Source organism: Gracilinanus agilis, chromosome 4 (genome assembly GCF_016433145.1).
Source record: "Gracilinanus agilis isolate LMUSP501 chromosome 4, AgileGrace, whole genome shotgun sequence".
In the NCBI taxonomy this organism is placed as follows: domain Eukaryota; kingdom Metazoa; phylum Chordata; class Mammalia; order Didelphimorphia; family Didelphidae; genus Gracilinanus; species Gracilinanus agilis.
In genome coordinates, this window is record NC_058133.1 from 134175195 (window position 1) to 134198204 (window position 23010).

At 35.5% G+C, this 23010-nt stretch overlaps 1 protein-coding gene across 1 annotated transcript in view; it reads left to right on the top strand.

Moving 5' to 3' along the window:
* The window catches only part of DNAH14 (dynein axonemal heavy chain 14), a 374871-nt gene that overhangs the window by 173075 nt on the left and 178786 nt on the right, over nt 1–23010 (top strand). The window contains exons 37-39 of the mRNA XM_044674970.1: nt 8188–8316; nt 10740–10955; nt 14529–14622. Coding sequence (XP_044530905.1) covers nt 8188–8316; nt 10740–10955; nt 14529–14622 — 439 coding nt within the window. The remainder of the gene's footprint in view (nt 1–8187; nt 8317–10739; nt 10956–14528; nt 14623–23010) is intronic.

The window sequence follows — 23010 nt, forward strand, 5'->3', positions numbered from 1 at the left end:
ATTCATTGTTGTTTTCCTAACATTAAGCCTAAATTGGTTTCTTTCAGCTTCCACCCATTGTTTCTGGTTAATATTTCTGAGGTTAAACAGAATAGGTCTCATCCCTCTTTCCCAAAACAATCCTTAAACTTCCAGGTTAAGATGGCTGCAGAGTAGAAGCAGGGCGTTTTGCTCTCCTAACCAACCCATACAACATACCTCCAAAATACAAAAAAAACAAATCCAGATGAAAAAAGGGATCCCACAATAGGGCGCAGTATCAAAGGTACATGGGGTTTGAGCACTTCCATGCTATAAGGGGGTGGGGGGAATAGCTCCCATCAAAACACAAGCTGATCAACCCTCCCCTACCCCACATACAGTACCAGAGTCAGAGGCTGCTTGCCAGAGTTAGAGTGAGCAGGGGAGCAAAACCTAGCTTCTTGGCAGCTAACTGGTACCACCAGGAGCTTGCCCCTGAGAGCAGCAAGACTTGAGACCCCAGGAGGATAGAGAGTGCAGATCCTGGGCTTGGGAGTGGAGCTGAGAGCAGATAGTGGAAGCAGCTCAGCATGCTAGGACTTGGGAGAGCCTAAGGTGGAGGAGCAAATGTGGGCCAATTTCTGGGCTCTGGGCAGCTGACTGGGACCACTGGGGGCTTGACCCTGGAAACAGCTAGAAGCTGTGGTATAACCAGATGTAATGGCCTTCTCTACTAGTAGCAATGCAATGATCCAGGACAATTCTGAGGGACTTATGAGAAAGAACACTATCCACATTTAGAGGAAGAACTGTGGAAGCAGAAACACAGAAGAAAAACAACTGCTTGATCACATGTGTCAATGGGGATATAATTAGGGATGCGAACTAAATCAGTGGTTCCCAAACTTTTTTGGCCTACCACCCCCTTTCCAGAAAAAAATATTACTTAGCCTCCTGGAAATTAATTTTTTAAAATTTTAATAGCAATTAATAAGAAAGATAAATGCACCTGTGGCCATCACCACTACCCTGGATAGCTGCAGCACCCACAGGGGGGCAGTAGAGCCCACTTTGGGAATCACTGCTCTAAATGATCACTCTAGTACTAATATCAATAATATGGAAATAGGTCTTGATCAATGACACATGTAAAACCCAGTGGAATTGCACATCAGCTATAGGAGGTGGGCAGGGAGGGAAAGAACATGAATCTTGTAACCATGGAAAAAAATATTCTAAATTATTTAATTAAATAAAATTTGCCCCAAACTTAAATATATATGTATGTGTATATATATGTACATATATAAAGTCTCATATTCACAGCAATTATTTAAGATGAATATAGATGGATGTAAATAGAATTATTAATATTTTAATTAAAGCCATTTGATAAAATATAAGCTGACCACGCACCTGCTAAGATCTAATTCAAATTCCCCGCCATACCTTCTCCCACCTGGCTCCTTCGTGCCAAAGAGACTCCTCCAATCAAGTCCTCTCTATTTAAGCTACACTTTACGTTGGCTCACATCATCACGTAAGACAGGAAACCCGTTGAATCATGGGAAATGTAGTTTCCAAGTCCCCTAAACGTCCACAGAAAGTTTGTCATATATCTAAATATTTTAAGGCTCAAATGAACCCCAAATTTCCACTAACACACAGCTCTTGACAAGATATTTCTATTAAAATGTTATCATCATGTCAAAACCAATTTATCTAAAACAAATCATCTCTACCATTCTTCCAAATTCTAGTTTCCATGTTTCTATTTTTTGTAATTTATTCTTTTTTAACCATTTATTAATATTCATTTTAACATGGTTACATGATTCATGCTCCTACTTTCCCCTCGCAATCCCCCCACCCATGGCCGATGCACATTTCCACTGGTTTTAACATGTGTCATTGATCAAGACCTATTTCCAAATTGTTGTTAGTTGCATTGGTGTGGTAGTTTCGAGTCTACATCCCCAATCATGTCCACCTCAAATATTTTTTGTAATTTATTCTGATCCTAATCATTAATCATTAACACAATTTCAGTTCACAAAATAGAGTCATTCCCCAATAACTAATTGATCAAAAAGAAAAATGAACACTTTTCAATCCATTTATTTTTGTAGTTCCACCATCCTTCCAGTTTTGAAGCTAAGAAATCTTGGAGACACTCTGGCTCTTCTTTTTCCCCAATTCCCTAAATGCTTAATTTCTTTTCCTTTACCCACAAACATACAAATCCCTTCAGGTACCTTATCACCTTCCTCTCCATTTACTTCACTCTTTTCTCTACTGCCTTTGTTTTCCTTATTGTTATTCAGTTGTGTTTTATTCTTCATGACCTTGTTTGGAGTTTTCTTGGCAAAGATACTGAAGTGGTTTGCCATTCTTTCTCCTGCTCATTTACAAATGAGGAAACTAAGGCAAACAGGGTGAAGTGGCTTAAAGAGGCTCACGTAGCTAATAAGTGTCTGAGGCCAGATTTGAACTCAAGAAGAATCTTCCTGACTCCAGGCTCAGTACTCTGTCCTGCACCACCTAGCTGTCCCTATATTTCCTAGCCACCTTTTTTCTCCTTATGTGCTTAGCTTCTTCCTTCACCACTCTACAGAGGTCTTTCATTTCCCACTCGTTCAATCTAGTGATCATTTCTGAGTCCCCATTCAACACTGAACTTGGCAGCCTCTTATTTTCCTTAATACTAAATTCCTCTGAAAATCTCTTTGCTCTTGTCTTTTATATTACATTATCATGCTTATCCTCCCCCCTTCAGTTACTATCTCCTTTATACTGTGTTTCTCTCCCTTCTTCATTGCTCCCTTCTCTCCTTCCTACTGCCCCCCCAAAAAAATCTCTAGTTTTTTATTTTTTTTTGTTCCATAGATAGAGAGAAAGGTACAGAGAGAGAGAGAGACTTCCTGATATACTGATATTACTATGTACCTCTCAATCAATAAACATTTGTTAATTTTTAAAGTATTTAATAATTAAAATTATCAAGCTTTAGAAAATTTTTTATTGATGTAGGAAATAAAAACCATTAGGAATTGCAAATTATGGTCAGTTTGGTAAGAAATTACTTGCTCTGCTTAGATGGTTTTTCTTTGGGGTGTCTATAGCACTTACTTTGTTATTTATAAAGAGTATTGAAATGGGGCACATTCTATTCTATTCTATATTCTAGGCAGTGGATTTAAAGAGAAAGAAATAAAGCAGATCCCATGTTCAAGAAGCTTATGATGTCTTCAGTTTAAGAACTCCAATGACACCCTAATTTCTACCCTTTTAAGTCCAGAGTCACCTGCCTAGCTTTCCATGCCTTAATCTGTTTAATCTTACTTCTTACCACAACCAAATAAGTGCATCCTTTACTTGATACCAGCCTCTGGCCCTTGCTATTTTCTACACAATATACACATCTCTAATTCTTGCTTTATCAGTTCCCTGAACCAAAATGCCTTCTATTTACCTTTTTAAATGCTCTAATAAAACCTTTTCTTTCTTTTTTCTATTTTTAAGAAACCTTTACCTTCTGTCTTAGAATTAGTAAGTATCAGTTCTAAGGGCTAGGCAATTGGGGACAAAGTGACTTGCCCAGTGACATCAGTTAGGAAGTGCCTGAGGGAAAATTTGAACCCATATCTTCTCAACTTCAGGCCAGGCTCCCAGTCCTACTGTGCTGCCTAGAGCTGCCCCACTGAAAATACTTTTTCCAAGTAACTCAATCAGCTTGGAACAGAGAAGGTTTGGAACTTTGGAAAAGCAACCTTGAATGACAGGAGCAGCAGTTGGAAGGAGAAGCAGAGGCTTATGGGAGAAAAGGACCTTGGAGAAGGTCTTGGTTTCTGGACTCTGAAGGAGATGGAGGACTTTTACCCAACCTCTGGAGTCTATCAAGACTACCTGAGGGTTTCACTGAGTTTCTATTTCCCTGAAGACTTATTTGGTTTTCTGCTTCTTAACCATACCATCAAAGAAGAATTTAAACATCTGACAGTGGCTAGAAGGGGTCTGTGGGCCCATCCATCTTGCTGGGTCAACCCCAGAGGCTCACTGTCCCATCATGTACCAATTTTAGAGGGACCCTCATAAACCTTCTGTCTGTAGTTTAGTTTAGCTAGCAGATAGAGGAGAGGGAGTGAAAACTCCTGGTCAAGACCAGAGGCTTGACCAGGTACCAAAAGGCCTCAACTGTTGTGATAGGGCAGGGCTACCTAACCCCCACTCACCTCAACCATCCTTGATTCTCCAACATAATAAATTAAGTTTGTTAAAGAAATAGCAGTCAGATAAGCTCCTTTGGGAACACAGTGGCAATAGAGGGAAGAAGAAGGAATTAGAGAGACTGTCTCGCAAGCTTTGGCTACGCAAAGTCCAAGGCTGCCAGTCATTCAGTCTTTCCCTGACAGGGTTGGGCTCAGCAAAGGTTTCTTGGGGTCCAGGCAATTAAAGTTAATTCCCAGAGAACAGTTAATGCCCTGACCCAAAGAAACCCTTGGCTGGACACTGACTCCTGTTCGTCTCTGTCTGCCTCACCAGTCACAGAGATACCCTCTTGTTGCCCTCTAAGTAAAGGTGAAGAGTTCCCTAGACAGGCTTATCACACTCACAAGCCCATCCATCAAAATAAAAACTTGGGGAACTCCTCAAAACCATTGTTACGCTATGTTCTTCCCTTTGAAGTCCAATAACACATAAAGTATCTAGGCAATTAAGCATCTTATTTTTTCTCTCATTTTATGCGTTTTAGTTTTATTTCCCTAGCATGTTTTGTCTGTTAAGAACAGAGACTATGGCTTACAATTATTTTTGATCCCCCAGAATGCCTAAAGGTGATTTGAGACTTTCAAAGGATACCTACAAAGTTGTATTGTCCCACTGATGCCTCAGCCTCGCCATAGGATCAGTATTATTCAGAACTTATTACTACCATCCAAAGGTCATATTAGTCTTCTTAGGTATAAGAACATTCCTTATGGTACATACAGACATTATCTCATCCAGCCCTTGACCTTACTCTCCAGCCCACTCTAAAAAAAGTCCCCAACACAGAGAATCTGATGAGAAAGAGACCTCTCTTATCATGTAAGCATTAATTAAAGTTATTATAGTATATTTTCTGACAGTTTTCCTCTCAGAATTCCAGCTTCTATTTCTCTTTAGCAGTGGCACATTTCTTCATTTCATTTATTACTTCCTCCTTTTCCTAGTCTTTTGCAATCTTTAATATATTGTCACAGCTATTAAGCCAGGATTAGAAGGGACTGGAAACATTTCTTTTCAAAACTTAAATCGTCAGATACATTATGAGACTTCATAATGTTTGAACCAGTTTTTGCTCAGTCCTGCCTTATTTACCATGTTGGACAGGGATAAAGAAATCCAAAGAAGATCAAATAGGGATTTCAGGGTAAAGGGTACTTGTGTTGTCTTTACAACCTTCTTAATTACCACGTAATAATAAAGCTTGGATTGTTGATAAATTTGCACAGTCCAGTTCTGTAATTGAAAACATCTTGAAAGTAAAGCACTTAATGTCAAAGATAAAAATATGAACAATATCTTGTACTAAGGATATACTTGGAAAGAGATGAACTACAGCCTCCTATTAGGTTTTTTGGTTTGGGAGTTATTTGTTTTTCTGGTTGGTTGGTTGCTTGGGTGTTTTGGTGAGGAGGGTTATTTGTTTGGGGGCTGGATTTTTTTTGTTTTATTTTGGTTTGTGGTAAGCTATATTCAAACCATATTCATCCTCAGAACTCTTCCTAACTCTCTCCTCATTGGAACTTAGACTTCTGTTTCTATGCCCCAGACTCTATCAGCTTTCACCTTATTCTAAATTATTCTAGTTCCACTAACACCCTCTTTTCTTTCATTTCCAAGCCATGCTGATAGTTCTTGCTCTGCTATATATGTTTCCTATTAGAATATAAACAACTGTTAACAGTGGAAGAAGGATACCAAGTAGTTATATCCAGACAATGATTTGTTTAGCAATGCATGAAGTTGCAGAAACAAAGGGGTTCCTAGGCACTTTGTAGCCAAGGATATTAACCATTAGTTCCTACTCATTTAATATGCAATCCGAAGGGGTGAAAAACAGGATATAGGAATTGAGACACCTGGTTTCTTTTTGATGGATGTGATCAGGAGACACTGAAGAGAGAGAGAAAGGGGTAGTTTTTCTGACATTTCGTAAGCCTGGTGAACACTGGCAGAGTAATCTTGTGACTTCTCCAAAATCAGATGACTTACATGAAGTTGAGATTTAACTTCAAAAAGTGGTGTTTAAAGGACAAAATGGAGTTATTCATGCTATTTATTAATGTAACCCCCCAAGTGGCTTTTGCTTACTTATATTTGTTTTGCCAGGCTTGGCATAGTACCTGGTTCAAAGACTTAATCCTTGAAAGGTCTTAGCAAATAATTTCTCACTTTATTTCATATAAAACATGTTTGATTTATATTTCTGTCTTCTCTATAGCCCATGATAGTGCATTGTTCATAGTATATTTGAATGAGTTTGTTATATGACAGAATCTGGTAATAGTCTGTAATGGGGATAATTTGAGGAAAGGTGTGTGGGATAAGGGAATTTGAAAAGAGATTGTCAGAGACTTCCTAAATGGGTAACCTAGGTTACAGGTAGGCTGGGATCAAGGAGATTCAGGATATAATAGGGCTGAAGTCAGGAGTATAACACAGAAGGGAAACAGAGATCTTCAGGGAGAGGAGAAATTAAACTAAACATACAAACAGCAGGCTTTACAGACTGGGACTTAGACTCAAACACAGGCTGAGGGAAATAGACTAAACTGAAATTAACAAACAGGGTTTAGTTAATTTCACAGGAAAGAACTTGTTTTGAAGTTACACCTTCCTCCAAGATGGATACCCGGCTTCCCTTTAAGCCCAGAGTATGTTGGTTCTTTCCCTCTTCTTCCCTCTCTTAATAACTAACAGACAATTATACTAATAGGTCTGTTGAAACACAAAAGGGTTTATTATCTTTAAAGGATGATTTGTCAGGCAAGTGGATTGAAGGAAAGCCCTAACAGTTGTCTCAGGAACCTCAGGTGGGGGAAGGGAGGCAAAGATGGAGTCTGAGTAAGGACCAGCCTTTAACTCAATTTACAAAATAAATGATGACTGACTAGTTTCTTTATATCTAATATTGTCAAATAACAATTAACCCTTCACAGATTTTTAACTCCTCTCTAATTACTCTCCTTATTAACTCCACAGACATATAAGGTAAGGGAGGGAAGGTAGGAAATAATATTAGGGAAGGAAGATATAAAGGGTTTATCCAAAATAATAATTTCTTAAGTAAATATATCAAAGCTAGGCTAAATTTCAATACTATAGCTAGGTAAGGAAGCAGCTCGGCTGAATCAGACAACCTCCCTCCACGGGAGACCCTAATCAACTGTCCTTTTTCCAAATCCTAACTGCTTTTTGAACTCAGCCAAAGCTAGAAAAAACTATATGACCCCCACTCTCTATACTACTATAATTTTGAAAGGATATAAGTAAAGTTGGAATTTTACATTTAATTTTATTAATTTATTTTTAATTTATTTATTAATTATGAAAATTTTCCCATGGTTACCTGATTCATATTCTTTCCCTCCCCTCCTCCCTACCCCCTTCCCATACCTAATTCACAATTCTACTGAGTTTTACATGTGTTATTGATCAAGACCTATTTCCATATTATTGATATTTGCACTAGGGTGATCATTTAGAGTCTGTATCTCTAATCATATCCATTTGACCCATATGATCCAGCAGTTGTTTTTCTTCTGTGTTTCTGCTCCCACAGTTTTTCTCTCTGAATGTGAATAGTGTTCTTTCTCATAAGTTCCTCAGAATTGTCCTGGTTTATTGCATTGCTGCTAGTAGAGAAGTCCATTACAATCAATTGTGCCTCAGTGTATCCATCTTTGTATATAAGGTTCTCCTGGTTCTGCTCCTTTAACTCTGCATCAATTCCTGGAGGTCATTCCAGTTCACATGGAATTCCTCCAGTTCATTATTCCTTTTAGCATAATCGTATTCCATCTCCAACAGATACCACAATAAATGTTAGAGGGAGTGTGGGACAAAATTGGGACACTAATGCATTATTGGTGGATTTGTGAATTGATCCAACCATTCTGGAGGGCAATTTGGTACTTTTACATTTTAGGAAGGAACTAATATTTGCCATTTTATTTTTAGGCTTGTATTGGTGTGATGTTAGTAGGTCCAACAGGAGGAGGGAAGACTACAGTAAGAAATATTTTAGAAAAAGCTTTAATTATTTTACCAACGCTATCTCCACAAACAAAATTCAAAGAGTCTATTATGGTAAGATTGCCAATAAGTCATATAGTTCATAAGATTCCCACAAAGATTTATTATGCACAACTCCATGTGCAATCAAATACCCTACCTCTATCCCTCAATTACCCTGATTAATATGTTGATACTTTATATCATAAAACCAGTGTTTCAACTCAAAAGCTGTCCAGCTTTACCTCTATTTGATAAGTCAGACATCTCACTTCTCTCTTCCTTTTCCCTCACCAAAATTCAATTTGACTTTAGGTGACCTCTCTTCTCCTCAAAACAGAGCTAGTAACAGCTAACTAAATATTTATCTCTTTCTGTTCTAATCTTTAAAATAAAGGTGCTTGGGCAGTGAGGTAGTTTAGTGGTTTGAGAGCCAAGCCTTGAGATGGGAGGGCCTGGGTTCAAATTTGTCTTTAGGTACATCCTAGCTATGTGACCCTGAACAAGTCACTTGACCCCCATTGCCTAGCTCTTACTGCTCTTCTGCCTTACAACCAATACACAGTATTGATTCTAAGATGGAAGGTAAGAGTTTTAAAAAGTAAATAAATAAATGCTAGATGATCACACAGGTCCCTTGCAGTTCTAAAATTCTGCAATTCATTAATTCTGTCTGACTTCTTGGAGAAGAGGTAGAATCAAGTCAAGTCAAGAAGCCTTTCTAATATATTCATTATGTGCCAGGCACCGTGCTAAAGCACTAAGGATGCTAATAGAGGCAAAACTAAAACTTCCTCCCTCAAAGAGAATAAATTTTAAAGAAGGAAGACAAAAGAGAACTGAAAAGAGGGGAGGGGTGGAAGGAATGGTGGAAAAGTCCAGAGAATGAAAGGTGGCTCATCTCGGTTCTTCCTCCTCAAAATGGATGTTCAGGAAGAACTTTCTAAGAGGAAGAGGAATAAATCAGCTGAGTGACAGTTGGTGAAGTGGTGAGACACATAGCCAGCATTGATTGTTCCTGTCAGTATTCATTCCTGGCTTCATGGTGCTCCCAGCCTTCTTTGTAAGCCATGACCAAAAATCAAGCTCTACTCATGTGTAAACCATAATTCATTCTGAGAAAATCTGTTGGAAGTCTTCTCAGGTTCTAGATTCCTGAAGCAGATGAGAAGTAAGGCAGGAAGAGGAGCTTATCAAGCAGCTAAGTAGACTCAATGGTTTAGCCAACCAGTTTTGAGGTTGTATTCCTGAAAAAAATTTTTTCAAGGATGTTTCCACCATATAGCTTGACTTTCCTCTGAACTTAAATAATATATTTTTTTAATTTTTTGCATCACTTGTTTATCTGTTACTAGTGTGGGCAGAAACTATATTGCTTAACTCACTTTCCGAGTTTGTTTGTTTTTTAAGAGTTTACGAATAGTCAGCTTCTAGATAGATGAGGGCAGAAAGAGACTCAGATGAGAAGGAAGTTTTGTTCATTCAAGTTGACAGGAAACAAGTATTGAACTGCCTTTTTGAGCACTGAAAAAGAGCTAAAGTTTGGAAATAGAGTTAGTATATTAATACTATAGTTAATATAACAGAAATAAGAAATAACAGAAGAAGGCATGTGGTGTTTGAATAAGAGATTTCAATAGACAAGATAAAATTGGATCAAGGATACATGTTTGAGTTTGGAGAGGGTAGTTGAATGTAGTAGAGAATATGTTATTAGGAGTCAAGAGAGATTTCGATTCAAATCCTGCCTCTGACACTATCTGATATTCCATAGGTAAGTCACTTACCTCTCCGAACTTCTATTTTCTCATTTGTAAAATGAGAATAAAATTCTTGTGGTACTTAGCATACAAGATCATTATGAGGATCAAAGTACTGTATAAATCTATTTTTCATAAACAAAAGTAATGATGGATAGTTCTTGTTCTCACAGAATTATTTAGGGTGTCTGCAAGTTGTTAGGTTGGGGAAGATGACTACAAATATGTCAGGTGGGTTTATTTGTTCCACTTGAAAAATATTGCCAGTGAAGAAAAGTCAGTGGAGAGGCCTGGAGGTCCTGATAAGTAGAAGTGAGGAGGATTTGTGGTACAGCAAAGTTAATGTCAGTATTATGTAATTGATATGTAACTAGTGGAACTGGTTTAAGACTTTTTATTGTCTTTGATTCACAATTCAGGGACTCTTTGAATAATATTTACATATTATTGTGTTTTTCTGTTCATTTTTTTCTGGTAGAGAATTATTTGGGAATTAACAAAATGTTTTTTATTTTATAGTCTAATTAATTTTAGTAAGCACATCATTTGTATTTATCTTCCATTTGTGCTACTGCTGTATACTATAGGTTCTACTCTATATGAAGAATTGTGTTTTGAATTTAAGGTCCATACTGTACATTTTGCCAACAAATGCTAATTGCAATTGAAATGAACAAATTATGACTTCTTCTATGTCTTACTCATCGTTTTTCCAAAACTAATATTTATCTATTTTAGTTTACAGGAAAAAGAGGGAAAATAGAAACTTTCACTTTAAATCCAAAATGTATTACTCTTGGTGAACTCTATGGTCAAATGGACATGAGCAGCATGGAGTGGTCTGATGGATTATTGTCATCATCAGTGAGAAGATTTGTACAATATGATTCTAAGAAGAAAACAAAGACAGATACAGAGCCTGAACAAAATGTGCAAGTTTGGGATTTTTCTGATGTAAGTTCAGTGTAGTTTTTATATTAATTCCCAAACTTAATTTGATTGATATAAATAACTTATTTGGAGCTTATATGATGAGGATCTATTTAATTCAATTCAACAAAAATGGATTAAGTTCCTAATACATGCAAGGTACTGTGGAACAAAGATAAAACACAGAACATAATCTCTGACTACTGAAGGAAATGATACATATCAAAAACAAAGCTAAGATAAAAAGGACAGTATGATAAATGTAAAGAAGTCTAGGCACAAAGCAATGAGGAATTTTAAAAGATCAAGATGATTTTAATCTGAGGGGAGGTAAAATTAAGGTAGGCTTCACAGAAAATACCTCAAGAGTTGTCCTTTGAAGAGAAGGATTTCAGAGGATGGAGATTGCTGGCACAGACAGGCTGCTGGTGAGTAGAAAACATTGTAAGCATAGAGAACAGTGGGAGCAGACACAGATGAACAGTTTTGAATGGGGATGAGAGAGGAAGAGCAATTTACTTTGGGTAAAGTTTAGAATGTGTGAAGTAAAATACTATTAGGTAAAGCTGGAGAGGTAGGTTGGAGATTAATGCCTGAGTGTCAGATTCAGGAGTTTATACTTTATTTAAGAGACAATAGAGGAATAACATGAAACATGATCAGAATAGTGAGTTAGGAAGTCCAGTAAGGCCAGGGAATTAATGCCAGATCCAACTGAGATGAATTGGAGACAAGAAGATTGTTTTGAAGACTTATAGTTGGCCAGCCAAATAATTCCAATATGAGTGGAAAGGGAAAAAAGGGAGTAAAAAATTACAGAATTAGAATTGATAGGACTTGTCCGTTGATTGGATAGATATTATTATTATTATTATTATTATTATTATTATTGCTACATATCTTTAGTGACTGTCCCTTAAGCCTGGAATGATTCTATCCTCATCTCCAACTCTAAGATTCCCTGGCTTCCTTCAAAATTCAGCAAACTTGCAAGAAAACTTTCCTAGCCTCTCCTCCTTTTTTCCCTCTTCCTATACTAGTGTCTTCCCCATGAGGTATTATTATTATTATTATTATTATTATTTATACTCTTTACAGGATATAGTTATTTCCATATTTCTCACTCATTAGACTGGGAGGTACTTGAAGGTTGAGACTGTACTTTTGCTTTATTTTTGGTATCCCCAGTGCTTAGTTAGCCATTAATAAATGTCTACTGGCTAACCCTTCCCCAAAAGATTTGCCATTTTAAAATACCATTAATTCAATTTTTTCATTTTAATATTTTTGTTTCATACAATTACATCTAATACTGATTTTCTGCACAAGATTTCCTAAGTTATATGATCAACCTTATGTACTTCCCTCCCTTCACTTTCCTCTCCCAGTGTTGGCAGGCAATTCCATCTAGGTTATTATTATCATTATCATTCAAAACATCTTCCCATACTGTTCATTTTTGTAAATGAGCAACTTTATAAAACCAAAATCCCAAAATATAAACCCAAACAAACAACTGAAAATGGTATGCTTTGATCTAATAACATTCATTCAAAAGAAGAAAACATAATAAAAATTTTAATAAAGATTAAATGTGCTTTATGAGCTCATAAAGTTGAGAAACTCACAGAATAAAGTATAAGCACAAGTACAAGCTAAAACACAAAAAGGAAAAAGAGTAGTACAAAGAACAAAATAGTTATGTGCAAAGACACACATACATGCACAAATCTTTAGAATGAATAATAAATTGAAATTAAATAGAATAATAAACTAACTTGAGGCAAGAAATATACTTCTTCCCTTTATGACTTTGAGTTAGACACATAAGCTCCCCTGGGACTTAAGTTTTCTCCTGTGTAATATGAGGGTACTGAACCAGGTACTGGACTCTAAGATACCTTCCACTTTTTGATGTACTAGATAAAAAGACAATGTGTTGGTAGGATTAATAAATGGACAGTTGAGATAATGAGGCAATGCTCCCATTATATTCAACTATGGCCAGACACATAATAATACCATCAGTATTGGCACAGTGTCAATTCCTGCCATATTATTCTTTTAAGCTACACCTTTAAACCTATTATCAGAGCTCAAACCATATTTTTTTGTCTGGCTTCCTGAATTTGGTACCATGTTGATTTCTGTCACTTTCTTTTGGTTTGTCTTTGTTGCATGGAAATAGTATACTTAGATTGAGGCATATCATCAATGACTCTCTTACCCACATTGTCTTCTGTTTGTAGCTGTTGTTGACACTCTAGTTTATCATTTTGTTACATATTTTGTCACCCACTTCTGAAAGAATAGGAACTACTTTGAATGAGATTCCAATTTAATCCCCATTCTGACAACATCAATATGAGGGGATTGAGAAGAAGGTAAGCCAGCAAAAGAGAGAGAAGTGTGCTTAAAGAGAGAACACCAAGAGTGTGATTGCATAAGCTAAGTCATGAGAGAATATAAGGTAAATGAGGACTGAAGAAAAGCTGTAGGATTTTATACCTAATGACCTTTGAAGAGAGTAGTTTCACTATAAAAAGTAGGAGGAGCAGAAGCCAGATTACGAGTTGATAAATGATGAGATCTAGTAACAAAGAAGATCTTTCATCTAATCAAAAGCAGCTGGGTTCTTTTGGGAAAATTGACAGATAAGTCTGTAGCTATTGTTCAACCTCTGGCTTATCATTTTGTTCTTCTGTGGTCCTCCAAACTCAATTAAAAGTTTTTCTAATCTTTTGTGTAACTTGGGCATGTCTTGATGCTTGATGCTTCATCAAGTGTCTTCAAGAAATATTTTCATCAGTATCATCTTGGAATCCAGTTTGACATTGACATCAAGAGACAAGATGACTATCAGCAAGGTTCTTTGATATAGCTAGTATGTGATATGTGGACCAGACCTGTGATTCTGCTGATATAAGGAACTACCAGTGAAGAAACTCCTTCTTCCATGTATCAATGCATTGGGAAGCAGCTCTGTAATTAATAGTCTTTTTTTGTAATTCATATTCTTAAAGAATTGCATAGTGAACTGAGAGGTTAAGTTGGGCAAATAGAATTTTCTCCCCAGGACTCATTTATCCAGCATCCCATTTGCATGTTTATGCTGCATGAACGCACAGGGGATAAAATTTTGTAGTGACCCCACCTCTCTCTCTCCCTCTTTCCCTGAACATGGCTGCTGAAGCTGGGCTTTCAGCCAGGAAGGAGAATTTACGGATGTGGTCATACTTTAGTTAGATTATTAGACTTTGAACTTCTATTTCTTTTTTAAATTTCTTCTACTTCAAGTGATTATTAATAAACTTTATAAAATTAATACTTAGAGTTAATGATATTAATTTAAATCTTACAAAGTGATTTGTCCAGGGTAGTACAGCCAATATGTGTATAAGGCAGTACTTGAACCCAGAATTTCCTGACTCCAAGGCTTGTTCTCATTCCATTGCCTGTCATATATATCTCTATCAATTAACTCATTTTTTACTTCTCAAATATAAAAAGATGTTGACATGTTCAATCCTATTCTACCTTTCAGCCAATTATGACAAATCAAATAACATTGTAAATATTAATTTTTATGTATTTTAGATTTACACATTCCATCCTGGTGAAAAAGAAGAATTTCTTCCAGTTGAGGATGAGGATGAAATGGAGAAAGAAACTAAATCTCAAGAGAGTCGATGTAAGTGATCTCACTAAATTGAGAAGAGCTAGTTAATTAATATAAAAGCGATATATCTAACATAGAAACTTTGCTCATCTTTATTATATCATTATTTTATCATTATTGTTTTTATCACTTTTCTTATTTTATAGCATGTAAGAAGTAGGTATATGGGTAGTAAAAAGTAAGTTATAGCATACCATAGTAAAAGCATTGTTACATACTGAATGTTGTGCAGGATTTGCAGCTAGAGAGATCTGAGTTCAAATTGTTTCTCTGACATTTTTTAGTTTTTTTCTTCATATTGTTCTTCACTTCAAGATATTTGCATTCCTAATCTGTTGTGCTCTATTTCACCTCCTTGGTGGGACTTGCCAGCAGGAATTCAAGTTTTTCTATTCTGCTTATTATTTCTGCTGTGGAGACCAGAAATTCTGTATTCTCCTCTAGCTTCTTCAGGCAAAATTCTGATTTTTCTCTTGAATCAAGAAGGAACCCTGTCACTGATTTTCTGACACTATCCCATTTGATGGAGGATTTAACCTCAATACTGAATCACAACATTCAACCTCCTCATCCGTTGGGAAACTTACTTCTTGTTAATCTCATTCCCTTCCCTAAAAGGTTTCCGAGAGGTAAGACTGGCCCTAGTTGAATTCCATTCCTTCAGGTCTGGAGCTGCTTCTGACCCCCTACCTTAGGTCACCTCAATTCTTTTGTTCTTCTACAATGCTGAATCAATTTCTGCTACTTTTCATGGATTTGGTGGAGAGTGGATAAATAGGCAGAGTCCCTGCATCCTTTTTTTCCCTACCTGTGTAAAGAAAAAAAAAGTCTGAAAGCAAGGTTCCAAGAAAATTAACTTTAATATGATAATAAGCAATGTCACAAAGGCCAAATATATTGATGTTCATATGGTTGGAATTCCTACAGAGTCAAAGGGTCTGTAGACATTCTTAGCTTAGTCTGAAATCCTGAGCATCAAATGTGGCAGATCTTTATAGAAAAAAAAAGGAACTTGGAGACTTGTTTACTGCCCTCTCCAAGTACAGTGTTCCCGTGTTTTCTGAGGGCTAATATCCTAAGATTTGAGAGAGCTCAACGTAAAGGTTCAGGGTGATGGAGATGACATGTCTATGTCTTCAGTAGAAAATCTGACAATGAACTGTGGTCACCTTGGTCTCTACAGTCATTTTGCATAGTCATCTTAAAAACGTTTCTTTATTGGGTAAGTCCATTACAAAATCAGAGAGAGAATGTGTTTGTACACAAAAGGAAAGATTAATATCATTTCTATAGATCTATATCATTATAAGAGTCTGTATGGTTATAAATTATTATTCCTAAAACTACCACAGATTATGTCTTTGTAGATGTCTTATTCTCTGTTATTCAATCAATTACTAACTGAAACTAACTCTTACTGTTAAATCATGTTACAATTTAATAGATTACTCTATCTACCCATAGCAATTCCTAATCAAAGATAATTCCAAATCAACAATCAGTCCTGTCAGGTAGGAGCCACTCAAGACATCGAGAAACCAAATTTATTCCCTCATGCCTCAATTCTATCCATAGCTCAACCGAGTTTATGTTCAAAACTTTTTGCAACAGAATGATGGAGAAAGAGAAGAAGCTAGATGCTGGTGAAGACCTTGCAACAAAAGGGAAATCCCTGACTGGGTTCCAAAGTATAAGACTATTGAACATATTTTACACCCTGCAAGAGTATGGAGGCTGGTTGGGAAGTCATGCTATGTAAAAATATTATGGATTTGCTCAGCTCTCATAAGGCTTTTGAAGTAAAGTGAACTAATGCATTGATCTATTGGTTAAAGTATTAATCAGAAATCTGCTTTCCCTTGCAGAAACCACATATCACGATTGTGCTTTCTCCTGGGAAAGTCAGTCAGCTCAGAGACCAGAGTCCAAAACAACATATAGTCAATGTACATGAGGAAATGACCCCTTACTAATAATGGAGAGCTAAATCCAGTATAGGTTAAATATAATTTACAATGAACAATATAGAATATCCTACACACAAATGCTAATGGCACATCTGGCTTCTGTAAGATAAGGCTGGCTTGCTCTTGTCACTTAAGGGAATATATCACTAAAAGATTTAAGGCAATATATCATTCACGACATTGTTTAAGCTTACATTGCATCTTGCACGTATGTAAACCTATAAAAACCTCCTAAACTTCAGTTCAATGCATCTTTCCCTAGGAAAGACTGCCCTGGCCAATAGCTTCATTTATTAATCAATGGATTAATAAATAAATACCAGTTCTAATAATTGAGCTTCTGGGTATCCCACTTCAGTTTTACCTTGTCGAGTTTCTAATTCTGTGGATTCAACAGTCATTGTTCTAATTCTGCTATCTAACTCCTCATTAGAGTTTGGGAGGTTTTTTTGAATTAGTGAGTCCTGGAGAAAATGGCTAGCCCTACATCCTGCAGTCAAATGAGCCAGAAAATCTCGTATAACTATGTCAACACTTGGCAAAACTTTTAAACTACATGTACTTTAGAAAACTCATTAAGATTTATTTTAAAAATAAATGTGTTGTGATCTGGGAGCTCACCATGATGACAAAAATCATACATTCTTCACATCCTTGTGTAGTATTATTTAGATTTTATGTAGTAAAAATGTCTTATTGTGGCATGGGCATGGCCCTGGTGTCTTAAATGGAATACTAATGGATTAAAAGCTTGCCAGACTCTATAATATGAGCCTTTTCTCTTAAGAAAAGATGATGGAAGTTTTACTTATAGCAACTCAAGAACAAGATCTAAAGATACTACAATTCTTCATCTGTGGAGGGAATGTCCAGGTGGAGAAAATCACAGAATCTTGAACTGCTGGAATAATTTGACCTTGTTGTTATAGTATGTGGATACTGAGTGGCTTCATGACCTTGTCAGTGTCTAGCCAATCTACCAATGCAGACCACTACCTATATATACCACCATTTTCAGTGTGACTTTTATTACATTTTTTCATAAACCAGAGATGATAGGAGCTTAGTCTTGGAGCTGAATATGACCAGGGAGATCTAGTTCTACTGCAACTTTAATTTTATCGATGAAGAAAATGAGCCCTAGGGTGATTGCGATTTGCCCAAAGTCACATACAATGTAAATAGCAGGCTACAGTACAGTGATTCCAAATCCAGTGTTCTTTCCACTATATTATATTTCCTTTTAGTCCACTACTAAGGATTCACCCAAGTGCCAGAAGCCTTCAGCTGGGTTTTTGATACTTTACAAAAACCAGTACACCCCACAATCTGTTCAGTAAAAATTCATAGCTTCCTGGTCTATGTGATTCTTGAAGAATACAGCATTTAATACCTGATGGGTATTGATAGGGGGTGTAGTTAGGAGATGTCAGAAACATACAAGACCATACAAAAACTATACAGAGGGCCAGCAGCTAGATGGCTCAGTGGTTTAAGAGCCAGAACTAGAGAGGAGAAGTCCTGGGATTAATTTGACTGCATATCCTTTCTAGTTTTGTGACCCTGGGCAAGTCCTTTAACCTTCATTGCTTAGCCCCTGGCCCCTCCTCTGCCTTAGAATCAATACATAATATTGATTCTAAGGTGGAAGATAAGGATTTTAAAAGAGAAAATTCACAGAGCCTAGCCCCAACACAAAATCAAAATCTGGCAATTAAGTCTGTGGAATTGAGTAAACAAATAAAAAAAAAAAAGATAAAGAACTATCATGATTCCAAGTATGCCAAAAACTCAACCCCAGATGAAATAATACCTACTAGCAAAGCCTCAGAGGAAAACATAGACTGACTATAAGATCAAATAAGATCCCTCAGAGAAAAGAAGCAAGACTTTTTTTAAAGAATGTTAAATAGTGTTATAAATTAAATGAGAACAATAGAAAAAATTAGAAAAGAAACAAGAGTGTGAAAGGGAAGACCAGGAAAGAGAATTACAACCTTAGCACAAGAAGTACAAAACAATACACAGTTAACAGAACTTTTGAAAATTTTAATGACACAAATGGAAATTAATGATTCTATAAGAAAACAAAAAATATTAAAGTAAAATTTTGAAAGAAAGTAGAAGAAAATATAGGAAATTTAGTATGAAAAACAACTGACAGGAAACATGTCGAAGGAGGTTAGCATTCTAAATTCACCAGATTATGAAAAGTAGATTAAATATCATACTTAATTTTAAAGAAATCATGAAAAAAAGCTGCCCAGATGTATTAGAACAAGAGAGCAAATTGAAAATATGAAGAATCTGCCAATTACCTCCTAAAAGAAACTTTAAAATAAAAACTTCCATGAGTAGTATAGCCAAAATATAAAGCTTTGAAATTAAAGACAAAAAATACTTTAAGAAGTCAGAAAGAAAAAATTCAAGTACCAACAAAACCACAATTAGGGTCACCCTAAAGTGAGAACACACCACTCGAGAAGAGCAGAGAGCCTGGAATACAATATTCCAAAAGGTGAAGGATTTAGACTTACAATAAAAAATAACTTATTCGGATAATTTGAATATAATATTAAAGTGGGAAACTGGATTTTTAATGAAATAGAAGATTTTTAGTCATTTCAGATTAAAAGACGGAGCTGAGTAGAAACTTTTAACTACAACTGGAAGCATTAAAAGAGAAAAACAAACAAACATAAGTAAGTAAGAGTGAGCAATCAGAAAGGATGGGGACTAGAAATATAGGGATGAAGCTATACACACAGTTTGATGAAGAAATGCATTTAACCCCACAGAAAAACTGTATAAAACAGGGACAAGAGAGAATAAAATAGAAGATAGATTCAGAGAGGCATAATCCTAAACAAAATAAATCCTAAACTTAGAGGGGAGTCCTCAAGAAAGATTTAAAAAGAAAGGGGAAAAAGGATAAAACCCCATAAAACCCTAACACATTTGGAGTGTGGGGAAAAACAGAATTAGACAGGCAATTCTTTTTAAACCTGAAAAGTCAAACTTTAAAGCTTCGATTAAAACTAAAATAGAAATCATGACAATCAAAGAAAATATTAATGAATTTGAAAGTCAAACATTTAATTAAAAAATGAGAATTCTTTAGAAGTGAAAAAATAAAAGTTATTAGAACGCATTTTGTCCAATTATATGTCAATAAAACCAACAACTTAGATGAAATAGATAAAAATGTATGGAAAATATAAAATGCCAGGATTGGCAGAAGAATAGAGAATTAACATGACCCAATCTTAAAAAAAAAAAAAAAAGAAACTGAACAGCCCATAGCTGAATTATCAAAGAAGGCAAGGGGAAAATTTACCAGTGAATATTTACCAGTGAATGCTGCCAAACAGTGATGCAACAGTTGTTTCCAATATTATACAAACAATTTGTAAAAATAGGAAATGAAGGGATGCAACCAAATTACTTTTTAGATATGGTATTTATAATAAAACCAAGAAGAGATAAAATGAAAGGAAAAACTAAACCAGTATACCTATGCAAAAAGTTTAAATATAATATTAACAAAGTTTTTATAGGAGAATATCACAAAGATTATGCACTGTAACCAGGATTATGCGTGGGATGCAAGATTGGTTCAGTATTAGAAAATTATAAATATAACTGGTCACATCAATTAAAAATCAATAAAAATCTAATAATATCAGTAGATGAAGAAATTTGTGATAAATACAACTCATTACTGTTTTTAAAAAGACAACTAGAAAACATGAGAATAAATGAATCTTTTTTAACTTGATAAATAGTAAATATCTAAAACCAAAAATCATGAATTTGGCTGGGATTTGGAGTGCATAAAGAAAAGTAAATTAAATAAGCTTGGAAAAGCAAATTGTGGAAGTTGTGGATGGTTTTAAGTCAGAGAAGTTGACACTTTTTCATGAACACAAGAGGGAGCCACTGAAGCTCCTGAGCAGAGGAGTTACATGATCAGATCTAGGCTCAAAGAATATCTTTTGACAGTTCTGGGGAAAATTGGCTGGAAAGAAGAGAGAATGAATGCAGAGAATCTAATTAAAAAGCTAATGAGAAAGGCAGCTAGGTGCCTCAGTGGATTGAGAGCCAGGCCTAGAAACGGGAGGCCCTGGATTTAAATCCAGCCACCCAGACCCTTCCTAGCTGTGAGACCCTGGGCAAGTCACTTAATCCCCATTGCCTAGCCCTTACCATTTTTCTGCCTTGGAACCAAAACACAGAATTGATTCTAAGATGGAAGGGAAGGGAAGAAGTTTTTTGGATTTTTTTAAGCTATTGAAGCAGTCCAATTGAAAGGTAATAAAAGCCCAAAGTACAGTGATATGAGGAAATAGATATAACATGTATTAGCAAAGATTTGCAAGGTTTAACCACTCACTGGATGGAGAAATGAGGAAAAAGAAGAGAGAGAGAGAGAGAGAGAGAGAGAGAGAGAGAGAGAGAGAATGGGTAATAGGTGTCTAGGTAACATTCCATTTTGACCTTATGTTGGTATATGGCATAAAAGACTCGTCTATGCCTAATTTGTGCCAGGCTGCTTTCTAGTTTTCCCAATAATTCTTACCAAGGAGCAAACTCTTATCCCAAAGCTTGGATCTTTACATTTTTCAAACACAAGGGTTCTATAATTTTTTATTACTATTTATTGTGTGTATGTTCTGTTCCACAGATCAATCTTTCTGTTTCTTAGCCAGTACCAGAGAGTTTTGCTAATTATTGTTTTATAATATGGTTTAAAATATGACATTTCTAGACCACCATCCTCTACATTTTTCATTAATTCCTTTGATATTCTTGACCTTTTGTTCTTCTAAATTAATTTTGTAACTATTTTTTCTAGCTTAATAAAGTTTTGATAATCTAATTGAGATGGCATTGAATAAGAACACTAGTTTATATAAGATTGTCATTTTTATTATATTGGTTCAGCCCACCTATGAAAAATATTTCTTCCTTTGTTTAAATCTGACAAGATTTGTATAAAGAAGTGTTTTATAATTATATATATGTAGTTTGTGGGTTTGTTTTGGCAAGTATACGCCCAAGTATTTTATTCTATCAGTGGTTGTTTTAAATGGGGTATCTCACTATTTTTTTGCATGGCTTTGTTAGTTATATATAGAAATGCTAATGATTTATGTGGGTTTGTTTCATTTCCTGTTATATAGCTAAAATTATTGTTCAACTAACTTTTTAGTTGTATCTCTAGTATTTTCAATGTTTACTATCATATCATCTGCAAAAAGATAATTTTAATGCTTCTTTGACTATTCCGATTTTTTCAGTTTCTTTTCCTTCTCTTATTGGTATTGGTATTGATAGAATTTCTAAAACAATATTGAATAATATGAATGATAATAGTCATCCTTGTTTCACTGAGTAAATTATTTCATAAGCCTAAATGAGGCTACATATATTGTATTTCATGCCAGTATTGAATCTAAATAACCAGAGGATTAGCCTTAGTCAGGTCTGACTGAGAAGAAAACAAACAATTCAGAGGAAAGCAGGAAAAAATAGTGTCACAATACAAAAAGAGGAGAGAATGTCTAGAAGAGACTTTTCAAGTGCCAGATGCTGCAAAGGTCAAGAAGAAAAAGGACTGAGAAAAGTTCATCAGATTTTACAAATGAGATTGATGTTGACTCTTGAAAGAATAATTTCAATTGAGTAATTATGGAAATTCAATCACAAAAGAATTGAAAATTTAGTGAAAGGAGAAAAATGGAAGTACTCTATAAATTCCTTTTTAAAAAAATTTCTAACATTTCACCTATGAAAGGAAAGGGAGAGAAAAGCTGGTAGTTTTAAGAGATAGTAGAGTCAAGCAAAGATTTTTTTAAAGAAGAGGAGTTCATGGGCATATTTGCACATCCCAGAGAAAGAGCCAATTGATAGAGAGAGATTAAAATTTAGAAAGGTAAAGAATGACAGCAGGGCCAATGAGATGGGAACAAATACATAAGATTGACCTTAGTGAGAAGAGCACTTATTTATTAGAGACTCAAGCAAAGAGAGAATTGGGGATCAAGATTGAGATTTAGAATAGAAAAGATGAGGGAGTTCAAGGTGAGTGATTTCTTTTCCCATTAAAGCATTAAAAATTCCATACCAAAATAAAAAAAGGGAAATTAAAGGAGAGAAAATTTGAGGAGAGAAGAGAAGCCATAGAAACTCAGTTAGGGAAGCGTGAAAAACTGCTGCAATTAGGACCCAACTGAGATAGATAAGTTTAGATTACATTCCAGAATTCTTACTAAAAAAATTTTTTGAAAGAAACATGTTGAATTTATTATATGATTTTAAAAGAACAAGTTATTTATAAAAAGGTATTCATAGTTTTACATAAAATTCTTTTTCATTTTCTATAATTTTCTCTCCCTCTCTTTCTCTCTCTTTCTTTCTCTCTTTCTTTTTT